General features: G+C 40.6%; 2 protein-coding genes across 2 annotated transcripts in view; one reads left to right on the top strand and one right to left on the bottom strand.

The window, feature by feature from the left end:
• The window catches only part of LOC308609765 (uncharacterized protein), a gene marked incomplete at its 5' end in the record, with an annotated part of 65032 nt that extends 64715 nt beyond the window's left edge, over positions 1-317 (bottom strand). The window contains one exon of the mRNA XM_081259062.1: positions 276-317. Within this exon, the coding sequence (XP_081115188.1) occupies positions 276-317 (42 nt within the window). The remainder of the gene's footprint in view (positions 1-275) is intronic.
• A 4507-nt stretch (positions 318-4824) lies between these two features.
• On the top strand, positions 4825-8120 carry LOC308609759 (UDP-N-acetylglucosamine--peptide N-acetylglucosaminyltransferase 110 kDa subunit-like). The gene has a single exon (XM_081259058.1). The coding sequence runs from the start codon at positions 4931-4933 to the stop codon at positions 8069-8071; it is 3141 nt and encodes a 1046-aa protein (XP_081115184.1). The 5' UTR covers positions 4825-4930; the 3' UTR covers positions 8072-8120.
• Positions 8121-15204: the final 7084 nt, after the last annotated feature.

Genomic DNA, 15204 nt, shown 5'->3' with positions numbered 1-15204 from the left:
CCATGAAAATCAAGATGCTCCTGAAAGGTCTTAAGAGCTGACCAAGAATAGTAAACAAATGAAATTCTCTCAGGCTTATTCAACCCTATCACTGGACACATTTATACCTCTCAGGAATGTTATTAAAATAAGAGATTAATAAAGCTTTTAGAGATGAGTTGATAAATCTCTAAATATTTAAATCTTCATTTCCTCCTAGGTTTCTCTATTTTGGGTTTCCAAAAGATTTCAAGAAACCACAGGATAATTAAAAAATTAGACATTATCTTTCTTACCTTCGTGTTTTTTGATGGCAAACACCGTTTTATTTTCTCCATAGTGCCGCCCAATTTCCACCAGTACAGTTCTTAAGTGAATTTTGCTCTGGATGGTGGGATATATAAGATGTAAATGAATTGTTTGTATATGTTTTCGAATTCTTCAAAAGGGCCTGGCCATGGAAATGCATTGAATATTACGTAAATAACTAAAGTAACTTCTTCAGAATTATTATTCTATTCTGGTTAGGATACTCTCTGCTCTGGTTTGTTAAAATTTCCCTCTAGAGTGGTTTTAATTTTGTTTCTGATAGGGTCCTAGGATTTATTGCCACACCCATCCTGCATCTGTTTTTCTTTGAATTACTCTCCTTGCAGTTTCTGATTCCTACAGGGCCTTCCAGGTTAGTGACAACCTGGCCATCACAACTCTGGGAAGGACAGGCCTACTTTTCAGAGGTGTTGATGTTTTCTGTACCTGAAGGTTTTCAAGAGATATCAGTCTTCCTCACCACCTCCCTTGGCCCTCTTAATGGACTAAGCAGTTCCTCATGAAATTTCTGTAGGATATCTGTACTAACTTCTCAATATTGTTCCATCCTGAGTCTAAATTCCTGGCCTCAAGGTAATGTTAGATTTCTAGCTCCAGCCCCTATTTACATAAGGCCTATACTAAGGAACGGAACCCATACACATCAGTCTGCTCTTATTTCTCTGGATTTAATTTCTCTGTTACTTTCTGAAACATGCAGGTGTTCCTTTCTTTCTTTTAATCTCAGCTATGTGCTTTTAACTTTTTCAAAATTGACCCAGAATTTACATGTGTCTCCAATAAGAGTACATTAAATTGAGCTTAGTCTGCTCTTCTACTGGCATATTTGATACCCAAATAATTTGCTACTTAACTGGATTCAGTTACCTGTATTTTCAGGCACCTAAAACTCACCATGTTCCAAATTTCCCCCTTTATTGTTAGTAATTTTCTTGGGAATCTGGATATCATTAGACAGAATAAAGTTAGTGAGTGGCCCAGGAATGCCTGAAATTTTGTTTGTCAGAGTGGCCAGAGAAAGTTAAGCAAAGAAGAAAACCAAATGAAAAGCAGAATCACATTATTATGGCTGAGACAAGATTCCATGCAGAGCTCTCTGTGGAGCTGGGTTGGGTCATAACTTATGCCAGAGCTCTAGGAGGGGTTGACACCATCTCATGCCAAGCTCTCAGTTCTGGGCTAATGTCAACTCTGGTCCACTCTATGGAGTGGAAACTTTGGAGGAATGGCCAATGTGTTCCACGGTGTAGGAAGAGGGAAATTGTGAATGTTACTTTCTAAATTGTGGAGGAACTAACCACTGTAAATGTGCCTTGAACTATGGTGTTTAATTTGACCAGTCAGATCAATGGCTTTCCCCTTGAATGAAATGCTGCTACGTATATGAGTGGAAAAACAAAACTGGTGTAAGGAATAGATAACTAGTGGGAAGCAGCCGCATAGCACAGGGAGATCAGCTCTGTGCTTTGTGACCACCTAGAGGGGTGAGATAGGGAGGGTGGGAGGGAGGGAGATCCAAGAGGGAAGAGATATTGGGACATATGTATATGTATAACTGATTTACTTTGTTATAAAGCAGAAACTAACACACCATTGTAAAGCAATTATACTCCAATAAAGATGTTAAAAAAAAAAAAACTAGTATAAGGAGATGGAGAGACTGGGAGTCTTATTTTCCCAGCAATTAACTTTTCCTCGACCATGACCTTCCCTTTGAGTCTCCTAGACCTTGGGGATGATTGCAACCCCTTGGGTTGGGTGATGGCAACCCCATCTTCACTAGAACCTCTATAGTTAACTTTGATTTTTCCCACTCCGTCTATCCATCCCATGTATGCAGTCAGACATTTGATCTTGGACTTTTACTGACAAAATATCCTTGAATATAACCATTTCTTTTCACTCCCACTGCTACTGCTTTTGTCACTGCCTTAACTAGGGCTTTATCTTTAAGTCCTTTATATAAATATATAAATAAAATATACAAATAAATAAAATATAATATTAATTCTGATGATTTTAAAGTCTTTTCTTGATAAAGACTTTTCCTGATAAAGATACACAATATCTTATATAAATATTTTTGTATTATCTGTTCCTTTCTTAGAATTTTAGTCAAATGATTCTATCTCTTGGTATGTCTAGAACTTTTTGATTGAATGCTGACTATTTTATTTGGCTTTTAAAATTTTTCTCCGTGGAAATGTTGTTTTGCTTCCAAATATTTTACTCTACCTGGAAGTAGCAAATCTTCAAATTACAATTTTTTAAATGCTTTCAAATATCAATACTATAGGTGTCACAAAATCTAGAAAAATGACATTTGAAAATTCACTACTGCCAGATGTGTCTCTATAAAACTTTTTCCCCACTCTTGTAGCTATATATTCTTTAACTGCCTCCTCATATGACAGTTTATGTGTTTTAGAAATAAAATTTTCAGAAATAAACTTTGTAGTTTATAGACATAGATTTCTTTTAACATGGTTGATTAGAGTTTGCTTTTAGTTATTAATAGTTTAGAAAAGTTTATTTCAGCGTCACAATTTATTATTGATAATGTCACATTAATTTTCATTGTTAACTTTGAGAAAACCTCTATGGATTACTTCCTCATAACTATTTACTATTATAAATGCATTACTGATTTCAGTACTGCTATAGGATTGTGCATTACAGGAATTCTGATAAAATACTCATTCACACCATTCCATTACACACATTATTGATGGGCTATATTCTTTTATTTATTTATTTATTTATTTATTTTTGACTGTGTTGTGTCTTCGTTGCTGTGCGCAGGCTTTCTCTAGTTGCAGCGACTGGGGGATACTCTTTGTTGCGGTGTGCAGGCTTCTTATTGCAGTGGCTTCTCTTGTTGCAGAGCACGGGCTCTAGGCACGCAAGCTTCAGTAGTTGTGGCTCGCAGGCTCAGTAGTTGTGGCTCACGGGCTCTAGAGCACAGGCTCCATAGTTGTGGCACACGGTCTTAGTTGCTCCGCGGCATGTGGGATCTTCCCGGACCAGGGCTCGAACCCGTGTCCCCTGCATTGGCAGGTGGCTTCCTAACCACTGTGCCATCAGGGAAGCCCCTGGAGTTTATTGGTTTTTTGTGTTGCGGTATGCTGGCCTCTCACTGTTGTGGCCTCTCCCTGTTGCGGGGCACAGGCTCCGGACATGCAGGATCAGTGGCCATGGCTCATGGGCCTAGCCGCTACACGGCATTTGGGATCTTCCCGGACCGGGGCACGAACCCGTGTCCCCTGCATCGGCAGGCAGACTCTCAACCACTGCACCACCAGGGAAGCCCTGGAGTATATTCTTGACAGAAGGAAATGTCCGTTTTGACTAAGCATTGAAGAAAACTGAATCTTTGACTTATCTTTCACATGCCTGATGATTGAAATAATTTTCCACAGAATAACTTCTGGTTTTATACTTTTCAGTTCTTTTTTTCTTCTTCAAATGCACATGCTTTGAGAGCTGTGAAGTGCAAGACATGGCTATATTGTAAGGTGGTTTTTGTCCTTAAGTTTCTGTGTCTTGTGCTAGTTAAGTCAGTAGAGTAGTCAGTAAGAGTACTGGAAGTTATTCCTGTAATGGGATATTATATAGTCAATTACATATGGTGGTGTCTGAAAATCACATAATAGCCTCACTTAAAACATCTCCTTAGCCAGGTTTCAAAAAAGCCTGTGACCAATCCAATATGATCCAACATAGCGGACTATGATAGAAGGAAAATTGGCAAAGAAATAGACGCTGGTCTTACCAGATGGAAGTTAAAATATCTCACTTTTGACAATTTTGCAAAAACCTATAATTACATGAACTAATTTCTAGGGTTCTTCGTAGGACCTAAAAAGGAACCCATAGAGTTGTGGAACAACAATAGAAGCTACTGTGATGAGAAGCCCCGGCACCACAACAAAGAGTAGCCCCCGCTCACCTCAACTAGAGAAAGCCTGCACGCAGCACTGAAGACCCAATGCAGCCAAAATAAAAATAAATAAATAAAAATAAATAAATTTATCTTTTAAAAAGTAACACTCAGGTTTGAGTCATGAGAAATTTGATGAGGAGAAATTAGCTAATGTTTTCAGAACTTTTAAAATATCAAACTCAGTCTCTAAGATTTTAGCATCATATACAACATCGGTTACTTATTAGTGGTTTGGGAAGGCCAATTTAAAATTTTCTCATCTTACTGTATTGAAATTCATGGCCCTAATGTTTTCCACGTTGACTATATGAATGATGAAGAAAAGTCAATCATGTATCTCATTTCCAACTGGACAGAAAACAATATTTTAAAAAGTGTTTGGACTACTGACTTTTGATTTCTTGTAAGGCAAATGGATAGGTAATTTTTATTCCCTGATTAGCAGAAAAATGGTGGAAGAGGGCAGGGTTAAGAATTAAGATTTCAAGAGCATGAGAGGTAGATGGCCAACCAGAGTTCCTAAGGTTCGGTGCCTGTAACCGTTGCCGCCGCTTAAGCCTGCCAAAGCAGTGGTACGGCTGCTGCGCTCGTGTTTGCTACCTCTAGAAACATTCTTGCCAGTAGTGGCGGCAGCGGGACTCGATTACCCCCTTTTTTCACTCTCTCCAGAAGCTCCAGATGGCGTCTTCCGTGGGCAACATGGCCGACAGCACAGAACCAACGAAATGTATGCTTTCCTTCCAAGGGTTAGCTGAGTTGGCACATCGAGAATATCAGGCAGGAGATTTTGAGACAGCTGAGAGACACTGCATGCAGCTCTGGAGACAAGAGCCAGGCAATACTGGTGTACTTTTATTACTTTCATCTATACACTTCCAGTGTCGAAGGCTGGACAGATCTGCCCACTTTAGTACTCTGGCAATTAAACAGAACCCTCTTCTGGCAGAAGCCTATTCGAATTTGGGGAATGTGTACAAGGAAAGAGGGCAGTTGCAGGAAGCAACTGAGCATTACCGGCATGCATTGCGTCTCAAACCAGATTTCATCGATGGTTATATTAACCTGGCAGCCGCATTGGTAGCAGCAGGCGACATGGAAGGGGCAGTACAAGCTTACGTCTCTGCTCTTCAGTACAATCCTTATTTGTACTGTGTTCGCAGTGACCTGGGGAACCTGCTCAAAGCCCTGGGTGGCTTAGAAGAAGCCAAGGCATGTTATTTGAAAGCAATTGAGACGCAACCGAACTTTGCAGTAGCTTGGAGTAATCTTGGCTGTGTTTTCAATGCACAAGGGGAGATTTGGCTTGCAATTCATCACTTTGAAAAGGCTGTCACCCTTGACCCCAATTTTCTGGATGCTTATATCAATTTAGGAAATGTCTTCAATGAGGCACGGATTTTTGACAGAGCTGTGGCAGCTTACCTTTGTGCCCTAAGCTTGAGTCCAAATCATGCAGTGGTACATGGCAACCTGGCTTGTGTATACTATGAGCAAGGCCTGATGGATCTGGCAATAGACACCTACAGGCGAGCTATTGAATTGCAACCACATTTCCCTGATGCTTACTGCAACCTAGGAAACGCACTCAAAGAGAAGGGCAGTGTTGCTGAAGCAGAAGCTTGTTATCATACAGCTCTCTGGCTGTGTCCCACCCATGCAGACTCTCTGAATAACCTAGCCAATATCAAAGGAGAACAGGGAAACAGTGAAGAGGCAGTTCGCTTGTATCGTAAAGCATTAGAGCTCTGCCCAGACTTTGCTGATGCCCATTCAAATTTAGCAAGTGTATTGAAGCAGCAGGGAAAACTGCACGAAGCTCTGATGCATTATAAGGAGGCTATTCGAATCAGTCCTACCTTTGCTGATGCCTACTGCAATATGGGAAACACCCTACGGGAGATGCAGGATGTTCAGGGAGCCTTGCAGTGTTATACTCGTGCCGTTCAGATCAGCCCTGCATTTGCGGATGCCCACAGCAATCTGGCTTCCATTCACCACGATTCAGGGAATATTCCAGAAGCAATTGCTTCTTATCGCACTGTTCTGAAGCTTCAACCTGACTTTCCTGACGCTTATTGTAATTTGGCTCATTGCCTGCAGGTTGTCTGTGATTGGACAGACTATGATGAGCGAATGAAGAAGTTGGTCAGCATTGTGGCTGACCAGTTGGAGAGGAATAGGTTGCCTTCTGTGCAGCCTCATCATAGTATGCTCTATCCTCTTTCTCATGGCTTCAGGAAGGCTATTGCTGAGAGGCATGGGAACCTCTGCTTGGCTAATATAAGTGTCCTTCATAAACCACCGTATGAACATCCAAAAGACCTGAAGCTCAGTGATGGTCGACTGCGTGTAGGATACGTGAGTTCTGACTTTGGGAATCATCCTACTTCTCATCTTATGCAGTCTATTCCAGGCATGCACAATCCTGATAAATTTGAGATATTCTGTTATGGCCTGAGCCCACATGATGGCACAAACTTCCGAGCGAAGGTGATGGCAGAAGCCAATCATTTCATTGATCTTTCTCAGATTCCATGCAATGGGAAAGCAGCTGATCGCATCCATCAAGATGGTATACACATCCTCGTAAATCTGAATGGTTATACCAGGGGTGCTCGAAATGAACTCTTTGCTCTCAGGCCAGCTCCTATTCAGGCAATGTGGCTGGGGTACCCTGGGACTAGTGGCGCGCTTTTCATGGATTATATCATCACTGATCAGGAAACTTCACCTGCTGAAGTTGCTGAGCAGTATTCTGAGAAACTGGCTTATATGCCCCATACTTTCTTTATTGGTGATCATGCTAATATGTTTCCTCACCTGAAGAAAAAAGCCGTCATCGATTTTAAGTCCAATGGGCACATTTATGACAATCGGATTGTGCTGAATGGCATCGACCTCCAAGCATTTCTTGATAGTCTATCAGATGTGCAAATAGTCAAGATGAAATGTCCTGATGGAGAAGACAACGCAGACAGCAGTAATACAACTCTTAATATGCCTGTCATTCCTATGAATACTGTTGCAGAAGCAGTTATTGAAATGATTAACAGAGGACAAATTCAGATTACAATTAATGGATTCAGTATTAGCAATGGACTGGCAACTACCCTGATCAACAATAAGGCTGCCACTGGAGAGGAGGTTCCCCGTACCATTATTGTAACCACACGTTCTCAGTACGGGTTACCGGAAGATGCCATTGTGTACTGTAACTTTAATCAGTTATACAAACTTGACCCATCTACTTTGCAGATGTGGGCAAATATTCTGAAGCGTTTTCCCGATAGTGTACTGTGGCTGTTGCGTTTTCCAGCAGCAGGAGAAGCTAATATTCAACAGTACGCACAAAATATGGGCCTTCCCCCGAGCCGTATCATTTTTTCCCCTGTTGCTCCTAAAGAGGAACATGTTCGGAGAGGCCAGCTGGCTGATGTCTGCTTGGACACTCCACTCTGTAATGGACACACCACAGGGATGGACGTCCTTTGGGCAGGGACCCCCATGGTGACTATGCCAGGAGAGACTCTTGCTTCCCGAGTTGCAGCTTCCCAGCTCACTTGTTTAGGCTGTCTTGAGCTTATTGCTCAAAATAGACAAGAATATGAAGAGATAGCTGTGAAACTGGGAACTGATCTCGAATACCTGAAGAAAATTCGTGGCAAAGTCTGGAAGCAGAGAACATCTAGCCCTCTGTTCAACACCAGACAATACACGATGGAACTAGAGCGGCTCTATCTACAGATGTGGGAGCATTATGCAGCTGGCAACAAACCTGATCACATGATTAAGCCTGTTGAAGTCACTGAGTCGGCCTAAATAATGACTGTGTGCCCAGGAGAATTACCCCTGTAGCTGAGCCTCAACCTTCTGGGGGAAAGGGAACTACTTTTTCAATATCATGTTGCAGATGGGTGACACACAAGGATAAGAAGTAGCACAGCCAGACTTGCTTCCTGCATGATCATGACAGGGAGAGACACAAGAGATGGGAAACTGCTGTTCCACAAGGAGATTCCATCGAATTTTGCTGCAGCCAGGTGTCTGGAAGGTCTGGAAAGTAAGTCTGGAAGGTCTGATCTCCCTTGGTCTTCCAGGGGATGGATGGTTAGTGTGGAAGGGAGATAGAGATTGCCCAGCCATTTTGTGATTATCATGGCTGGATTGAGTCTTCTGAATTAATTTTTTTCTTTCTATTTTGGGTATTGGAGCTTTTAAAAATGTTTGGTTTCAGGTATTTTTATTCATGTGAAGTGTATATGATTCTCTTGAGATAAGGTGTTAAGCTGAAATATTCCTTGTTTTAGTTTCTGAACTCTACAGATAAATGGGGACTTTGCTGGTGTAGTCTTTTTCTAGGTTTTATAAACCGTTTGAGCCTGTATCAGTCATTTTAGTGTCTGACATAACGTTTGGAACTCTCAGTGCTTTGTTGGTTTGTAGATGATGGCCTCAATTCTTTTTCTGGTCCGTTTCCTTCTTCCCTTCCCCCCACTTTAAAAATTCTCCTGTAACTTGGCTAACAAAAAACCAAGTCTGATTCAAAACCTCCCAGAGTGTTTCTCTTAAACACATCATCTGGTGCCAAATGAAGACTCTTAGGAGTGCTTATTAATTATGAAGGGCACAGTTGTGGTACTGTCACTGATGATAATAATAATGGATTTTTGGCCTAGAGTTTTGTCCTATTTCACCAGTGTTTTACTGTTGACTGCCCCTCTATGCTGCTTCCAAAAGTGATAGTGTGTGATAAGATGTTTACTTTCATTTCTAAAGTTTGTTTTTTTTTAGGTGAGTCCTGTTCTTCCTTTTTCTTTCAGCAGAAATGAAATTCCAGGTAAGTATAAGTATTCAAATATTTGATCAGTAATTCACAGTTATCTCCAGTACATTAAATAACTTTCATCAAAAAACATGTTATAGGTAAAAAGTTCTGAAGGATCAGCTATGTATACGATAATTATGTTTCAGGCCTTCTAGGGTATTATATATAATAACTTGTCTTCTGGTCGAGGTCTTGAAGTCTTTATGGATTCAGCCTCAGTAGTAGCGAACTGCACTGCTACTTGGTTTGGAGTACAAATTAGACTTTAACCCTCCTGGAGGTTGAGTTTTTGGTATTGAAAACCATAGGAATGAAATTATTGTATTTCAACAAAGGATCGAGGGCTTGAGGCTTAAACAAGCCAACATATGTGTGGGAAGCAGTCAGCCTTGAGAGCACCTTCGGACATGCCAGGCATGCCGCTGCTGCTCGAAGGGACTGTCCCTACTTGTTCCCCTCCTTGTTCCATTCCATGGGAGATAAATCACCAGGGCCCAGAAATCAGAAAGAAAGTAAAATGAGACAAGCAAAGCTGTCTCCTCCCTGCACATGCAGGTTATTTTGGATGATTCTGGGTTTATGGGTTTTCTCCCAGGGAAGTTAACCTTGAGCCGAGACAGTCATTAGATAATGTAAACCACCGTCTGGCAACCTTCCCTTTTCTAGTCTATATAATCTGCACCTGTAGCATAATAAAACTTACCTTGCAACCATCAGTTGTCTTGTTCCTTCTGACCCCATTCGTCGGTGCTACTTCAGTTCCTTACCCCGTCCCTTCTGACCCTGGGTGGTGAAATCCTCTTTCTGAGGCTGGTCCATGGCAAGTGGTGCCCGAACAGGGACCTGAAGCATGAAGGCAATTAAAAGGAAAAGAAAGTGCAGGTAAGAGAACCCTTATGCAAAATATGTGTGGCCACGAGTAAAAGTGAAACTAATAGAGGCATAAGGCAACAGTCAGAAGTAAAAGAAGATGGGGCAAAAGGGCTCAAAGGAGCGTGAATTATTTGCTCAGGTTTTACTTTCGATGCTTATAGCTCGGGGTAATAAAGTTTCTACCTCACAGTTGACTGAATTTTTGCAGCATATCCATGATGTATCTCCCTGGTTTCCTGATGGCGGCTCTGTGACATAGAAATCTGGCAGAAAGTTGGAGAAGATTTAAAAAATTATTATGAGTCTCGAGGGCCTACTCATACTGCTGTTGTTACATTTAGTTTGTGGAATCTGATAAAAATATGTTTAGGTTCTTCTCATGATAGTGTTGATTTGAATGTAAAGTCAGAAAAACATAAGCCTCTGACAGAAGACAAGACTGTATTATCAGCTACTGTGTCGCCACTTCCTAAACCGAAAGAGCTAATTAATTTAAATATTTCAGATGAAGAGGAACATTTTGACTTAACCGATGAGGCTTTTAAACATAAAAGAGAGAGAGAAAAAAACATAAAAGAGAGAATCATCCTGAGGATGATTTTCTAATGGCTATGACAGATAAGTCAGTGAAAAAGCTGCAAATTAGTAAGGACTGTCTTCCTCAAAAATCTACATCTGTAAAAATGCTCAGTCTCTTGCAACGTGCTGTATAAGCAGCAATAAAACGAGGAGAAGATCCTATTTTCTGTTGTCCTGTCATAGAAAGACCTGATCCTAATCATCCTCAACAGGCTATTAGGGAGCATCAGGCTCTTCCTTTTAAAGTTTTGAAAGATTTAAAATCTGCTTGTGCTCAATATGGGCCCACTGCTCCTTTTACTACTGCTATGGTTGACACTATTGCAGGAGAAGCTCTTTCCCCCGCTGATTGGAAGTCTATTGCACGAGCTTGTTTAAATGGTGGAGATTATTTAATATGGAAGTTTGATTTTTATGAACGGGCTGTTGAACAAGCAGAAAAGAATGCTACCCATGATATTCCAGTGGATTATCATATGCTGATTGGGGAAGGACCATATATTTCTTTACAAGATCAACTAACTTATACCTTTGTTGCTTATCCTCAAATAAATCATTTGGCATTACAAGCCTGGAGGAAATTACCTTCTACACACAAAACTGAGGATCTTTCAAAAATGAGACAGGGACCTGATGAACCATATGCTGATTTTGTAGATAGATTGTTACAGGCGGTGGGGAGACTCATTGTGGATGGACTCACTGGTACAATTGTAGTTAAGCAACTTGCTTTTGAAAATGCTAATAATGCAGGTCAGGCTGCGATTCGACCTTGGAGAAAACGGGGAACACTGGAGGATTATATTCGCCTTTGTGCAGACATTGGGCCTGCTTATATACAGGGTGCTGCTATGGCTGCAGCATTAGCTAAAGTGGGGTTTAAAAACAATCAAAAGAGAACAAAGACTAGTTTTCAATGTGGAAAGGCAGGTCATTTTGCTGGAGAATGTGGATTTTTTCATTGTAACCCTGCTCCTTCCTTCCCTACTCAAAAACCTCCAGATGGTCCGAAAATCCCTGGTTTATGCCCTAAATGCAATAGGGGAAAACGTTGGGCACGAGATTGTCACTCAGTGGCCCACAGGGATGGGACACCACTGTCGGGAAACTCCTCCCGGGGCCTTCCCCGGCCCCAACAAATAATAGGGGCAACGTCTGCGTATCCTCCTCAAACTATCAATCAGACATTAACCAAAAACAAAAACATACAATATCTTCGCTCTCCAGAGCAACAGCAGGAAGCACAGGCCTGGACCTCAGTACCTCCGCCCGATATGTATTAACTCCTGCAATGGGTCCTCAGGCCCTCTCTATGGGCATCTATGGACCTTTACCCAAGGGTTTGATTGGACTGTTATTGGGAAGAAGTAGTGTCGCCATGAAGGGTTTAACTATTATGCCAGGACTCATAGACTCTGAGTACGAAGGAGAAATAAAAATCATGGCACAAACTATTAAAAATATAATAACGATTTCTCCTGGTGATAAAATTGCACAATTGCTACTTTTGCCGTTTGTACCTCATGGACAAATTTTACAACATCAAAAGAGAGAAACAAAGGCTTTTGGATCATCTAGTGCTGCCTACTGGATTCAGAAGATAGGGAAAGAACGTCCAGAAATGAAATGAACCATGAATGGAAAGGTTTTTTCAGGTTTGTTAGACACTGGAGCTGATGTCTCTGTTATGACGCAGATGCACTGGCCTAAACATTGGCCCGTTAGTCCTATTATTACAGAACTTCAAGGAATAGGACAGAGTTCTCCTATGCAAGGTAGTCAGTTATTATTATGGCAAGATAGTGAGGGCCATTCAGGATACTTCCAGCCTTATGTTTTGCCTGGGCTGCCTTTAAACCTCTTGGGCCAAGATATATGAAAAGAAATGGGAGTATTACTTTATAGTCCAAATTCTCACGTCTCTAATATGGTGTTGGATCAAGGATTTCTTCCCACAAAAGGGCTGGGAACAAATCAAAAAGGAACTGTCTATCCTATTGATGTGAAAATAAAAAGTGATAGACAAGGTTTGGGTTTTTCTTAGGGGCCTTGGATTCTCCTCCACTCACTGCTGGTCCAATTACTTGGCTGAGTGATGACCCTGTATGGGTGGACCAATGGCCCCTCACAAAGGAGAAATTAGAAGCTGCAGAACAATTAGTACTGGAACAATTCGGGCATTTAGAAATTTCCAATAGTCCTTGGAATACTCCTATTTTTATTATCAAGAAAAAGTCTGGAAAATAGAGGTTATTACAGGGTCTAAGAGCTGTTAATAAAACTATGCTAATAATGGGAGCTCTTCAACTAGGCCTACCCTCTCCAACAGCCATACCACACAGTTATCATCTTTTAGTTATAGATTTAAAGATTGTTTTTTCACTATTCCTTTGTTTCCTGAAGATAGAAAACATTTTGCTTTTAGCTTGCCTTCCTTAAATTTTAAGGAACCCATGAGGAGATGTCAATGGAAAGTATTGCCTCAGGGCATGGCAAATAGTCCTACATTATGCCAAATATATGTGGCTCAGGACTTAACTCCTGTGAGAAAAAGGTTTCCAACGTTATATCTCATACATTATATGGATGACATACTTTTAGCCACTGACAATATTTCTTGATTAGAGACTGCTTCTCAATTTTTACAACAATCCTTACAATCATTTGGCTTGGTCATTGCCTCAGAAAAAATTCAAAGACAATCTCCATTTTTCTATTTGGGAAAATATATTGATAACTCTACCATTAGGCCTCAAAAACTGCAAATTCGAGTTGATAATTTAAAAACATGAAATGATTTTCAAAAATTACTTGGAGATATTAATTGGCTAAGGCCTTCCTTAGAACTTCCTACTGCTCAGTTAGAGCCTTTATTTGATATTCTTAAAGGTGGCTCAGATCCTTCTACTTCACGCTCTATGACTCCAGAGGATTTCAAGCTTCCCAAATAGTTAATAGAGCTATCAGCTCTGCACAGTTAACTCGAATACATACTCACCTGCCCATGTCTTTAGTTGCTTGTCCAACACCTCATGTGCCTACTGCCATCTTATGGCAAACTGTTGGAATTATTGAATGGATTCATATGAAAACTCCATCCTCTAAAGTTATTAACCCTTATTATGAACTTATTATTAAGTTAATAATGCAAGGTAGAACTAGATGCTTACAACTTATAGGTCTAGAACCTTCTCAAATTATTATCCCTTATTCAGTTAGTCAACAAAATTGGCTTTTTCAACATAGTAATGAATGGGGTCTTGTTCTTGCAGGATTTTCAGGTACCTTGGAATGCCATTAGCCTGCTGATAAATTGATCCAATTCAGCAAACTTAACTCTTATATCTTTCCTTCTATAATTACGCAACAGCCTATTCCTCATGTACCTTTGGTTTTTTACAGACGGTTCTTCTTCAGGAGTGGCTACTGTAATCATTGACGATGGAACAAAACTCATTAAACAAACTTCCTTGACTTCAGCTCAACGTGTTGAACTGTTTGCTGTCATTATGGCTTTTAAACATTTGCCTTCTATATCTTTTCATTTGTTTTCTGATAGTAAATATCTTATTAGCTTATTATTTCTTCTGGAGACTGCGACCAGAGGATATACTAATGACCCTGAATTATCATCGTCTTTTCGTTTGCTTCAACAGCTTATTCGTTCCCACGATGGTCCTGTTGCAGCTCTGCATATCCGTGCTCATTCTAACTTGTCTGGTCCATTGTCTAAAATGAATGGGACTGCAGATGTTTTAACTCGATCTAAACGTGATCTTTATCCTGTGCATTTTCCTCCCAAAAATAAAGTTAAAGTTACTCTTCCTCCTCAATCTCTTTTCCCTAAAGCAGGACATATCCCAATTTACCGTCCTCCTCCTTTCCGTTCGTCATGCTGTCAAGAATGGCTAAGGTATTGCATTCATTATCTTCATACTGTTGATACTCATGGTCCATGTCCTGGACACCCTCATATTATGGTAAGTTATGATCAAACTGCTTCACAAGCAGCACAACAATCGCATGCTTTACACCATCAGTCGGCAGCTACATTACGCAAACAATTTTCCCTTACTCGTGAAGCTGCCCTGACAAATTGTTAAGCAATGCCCACAGTGCTTACCTCACCTTCCTGTTCCACATTATGGTGTTAATCCTCGTGGATTATTACCTAGTCATTTATGGCAAATGGATGTTACTCATATCCCGTCTTTTGGGAAATTACAGTTTGTTCATGTCACTATTGATACTTATTCTGGTTTCCTCTGTGCTACAGCACAGACCCGAGAAGCTACTAAACATGTCATCACTCATTTATTACACTGTTTTGCTTTCATGAACCTTCCCAAAATTATTAAAACAGACAATGGGCGCACTTACACTAGTGTTGCTTTGCAACATTTTGTAATTCATTACAAATTACCAATATTACAGGCATTCCACGTAACCCTCAAGGACAAGGTATTATACAACGTGCAAATAGATCTTTAAAGCTAACTATTGAAAAAATAAAAATGGAATTATATAGAACAACACTACATAACCTTATAAATCATGCTCTGTTTATTTTAAATTTTCTCACTGTTGACAGGGGAAAGGTTGGTGGCTGAGCCAAGATTGGCCTTTCAGTCTCTGGAGGTCCTCGGGAAAGATCCGCTAACCAGCACTTGGCGTG

This window comes from Mesoplodon bidens, assembly GCF_964165515.1.
Source record: "Mesoplodon bidens genome assembly, contig: HAP1_SCAFFOLD_146, whole genome shotgun sequence".
Lineage (NCBI taxonomy): Eukaryota > Metazoa > Chordata > Mammalia > Artiodactyla > Ziphiidae > Mesoplodon > Mesoplodon bidens.
Note: the sequence above shows the minus strand (reverse complement) of the source record. Positions and strands in the feature narration are given on the sequence as shown.

Coding starts and splice junctions, on each gene's coding strand:
- LOC308609759 (XM_081259058.1), top strand. CDS start 4,931: ATGGCGTCTTCCGTGGGCAACATGGCCGACAGCACAGAACCAACGAAA.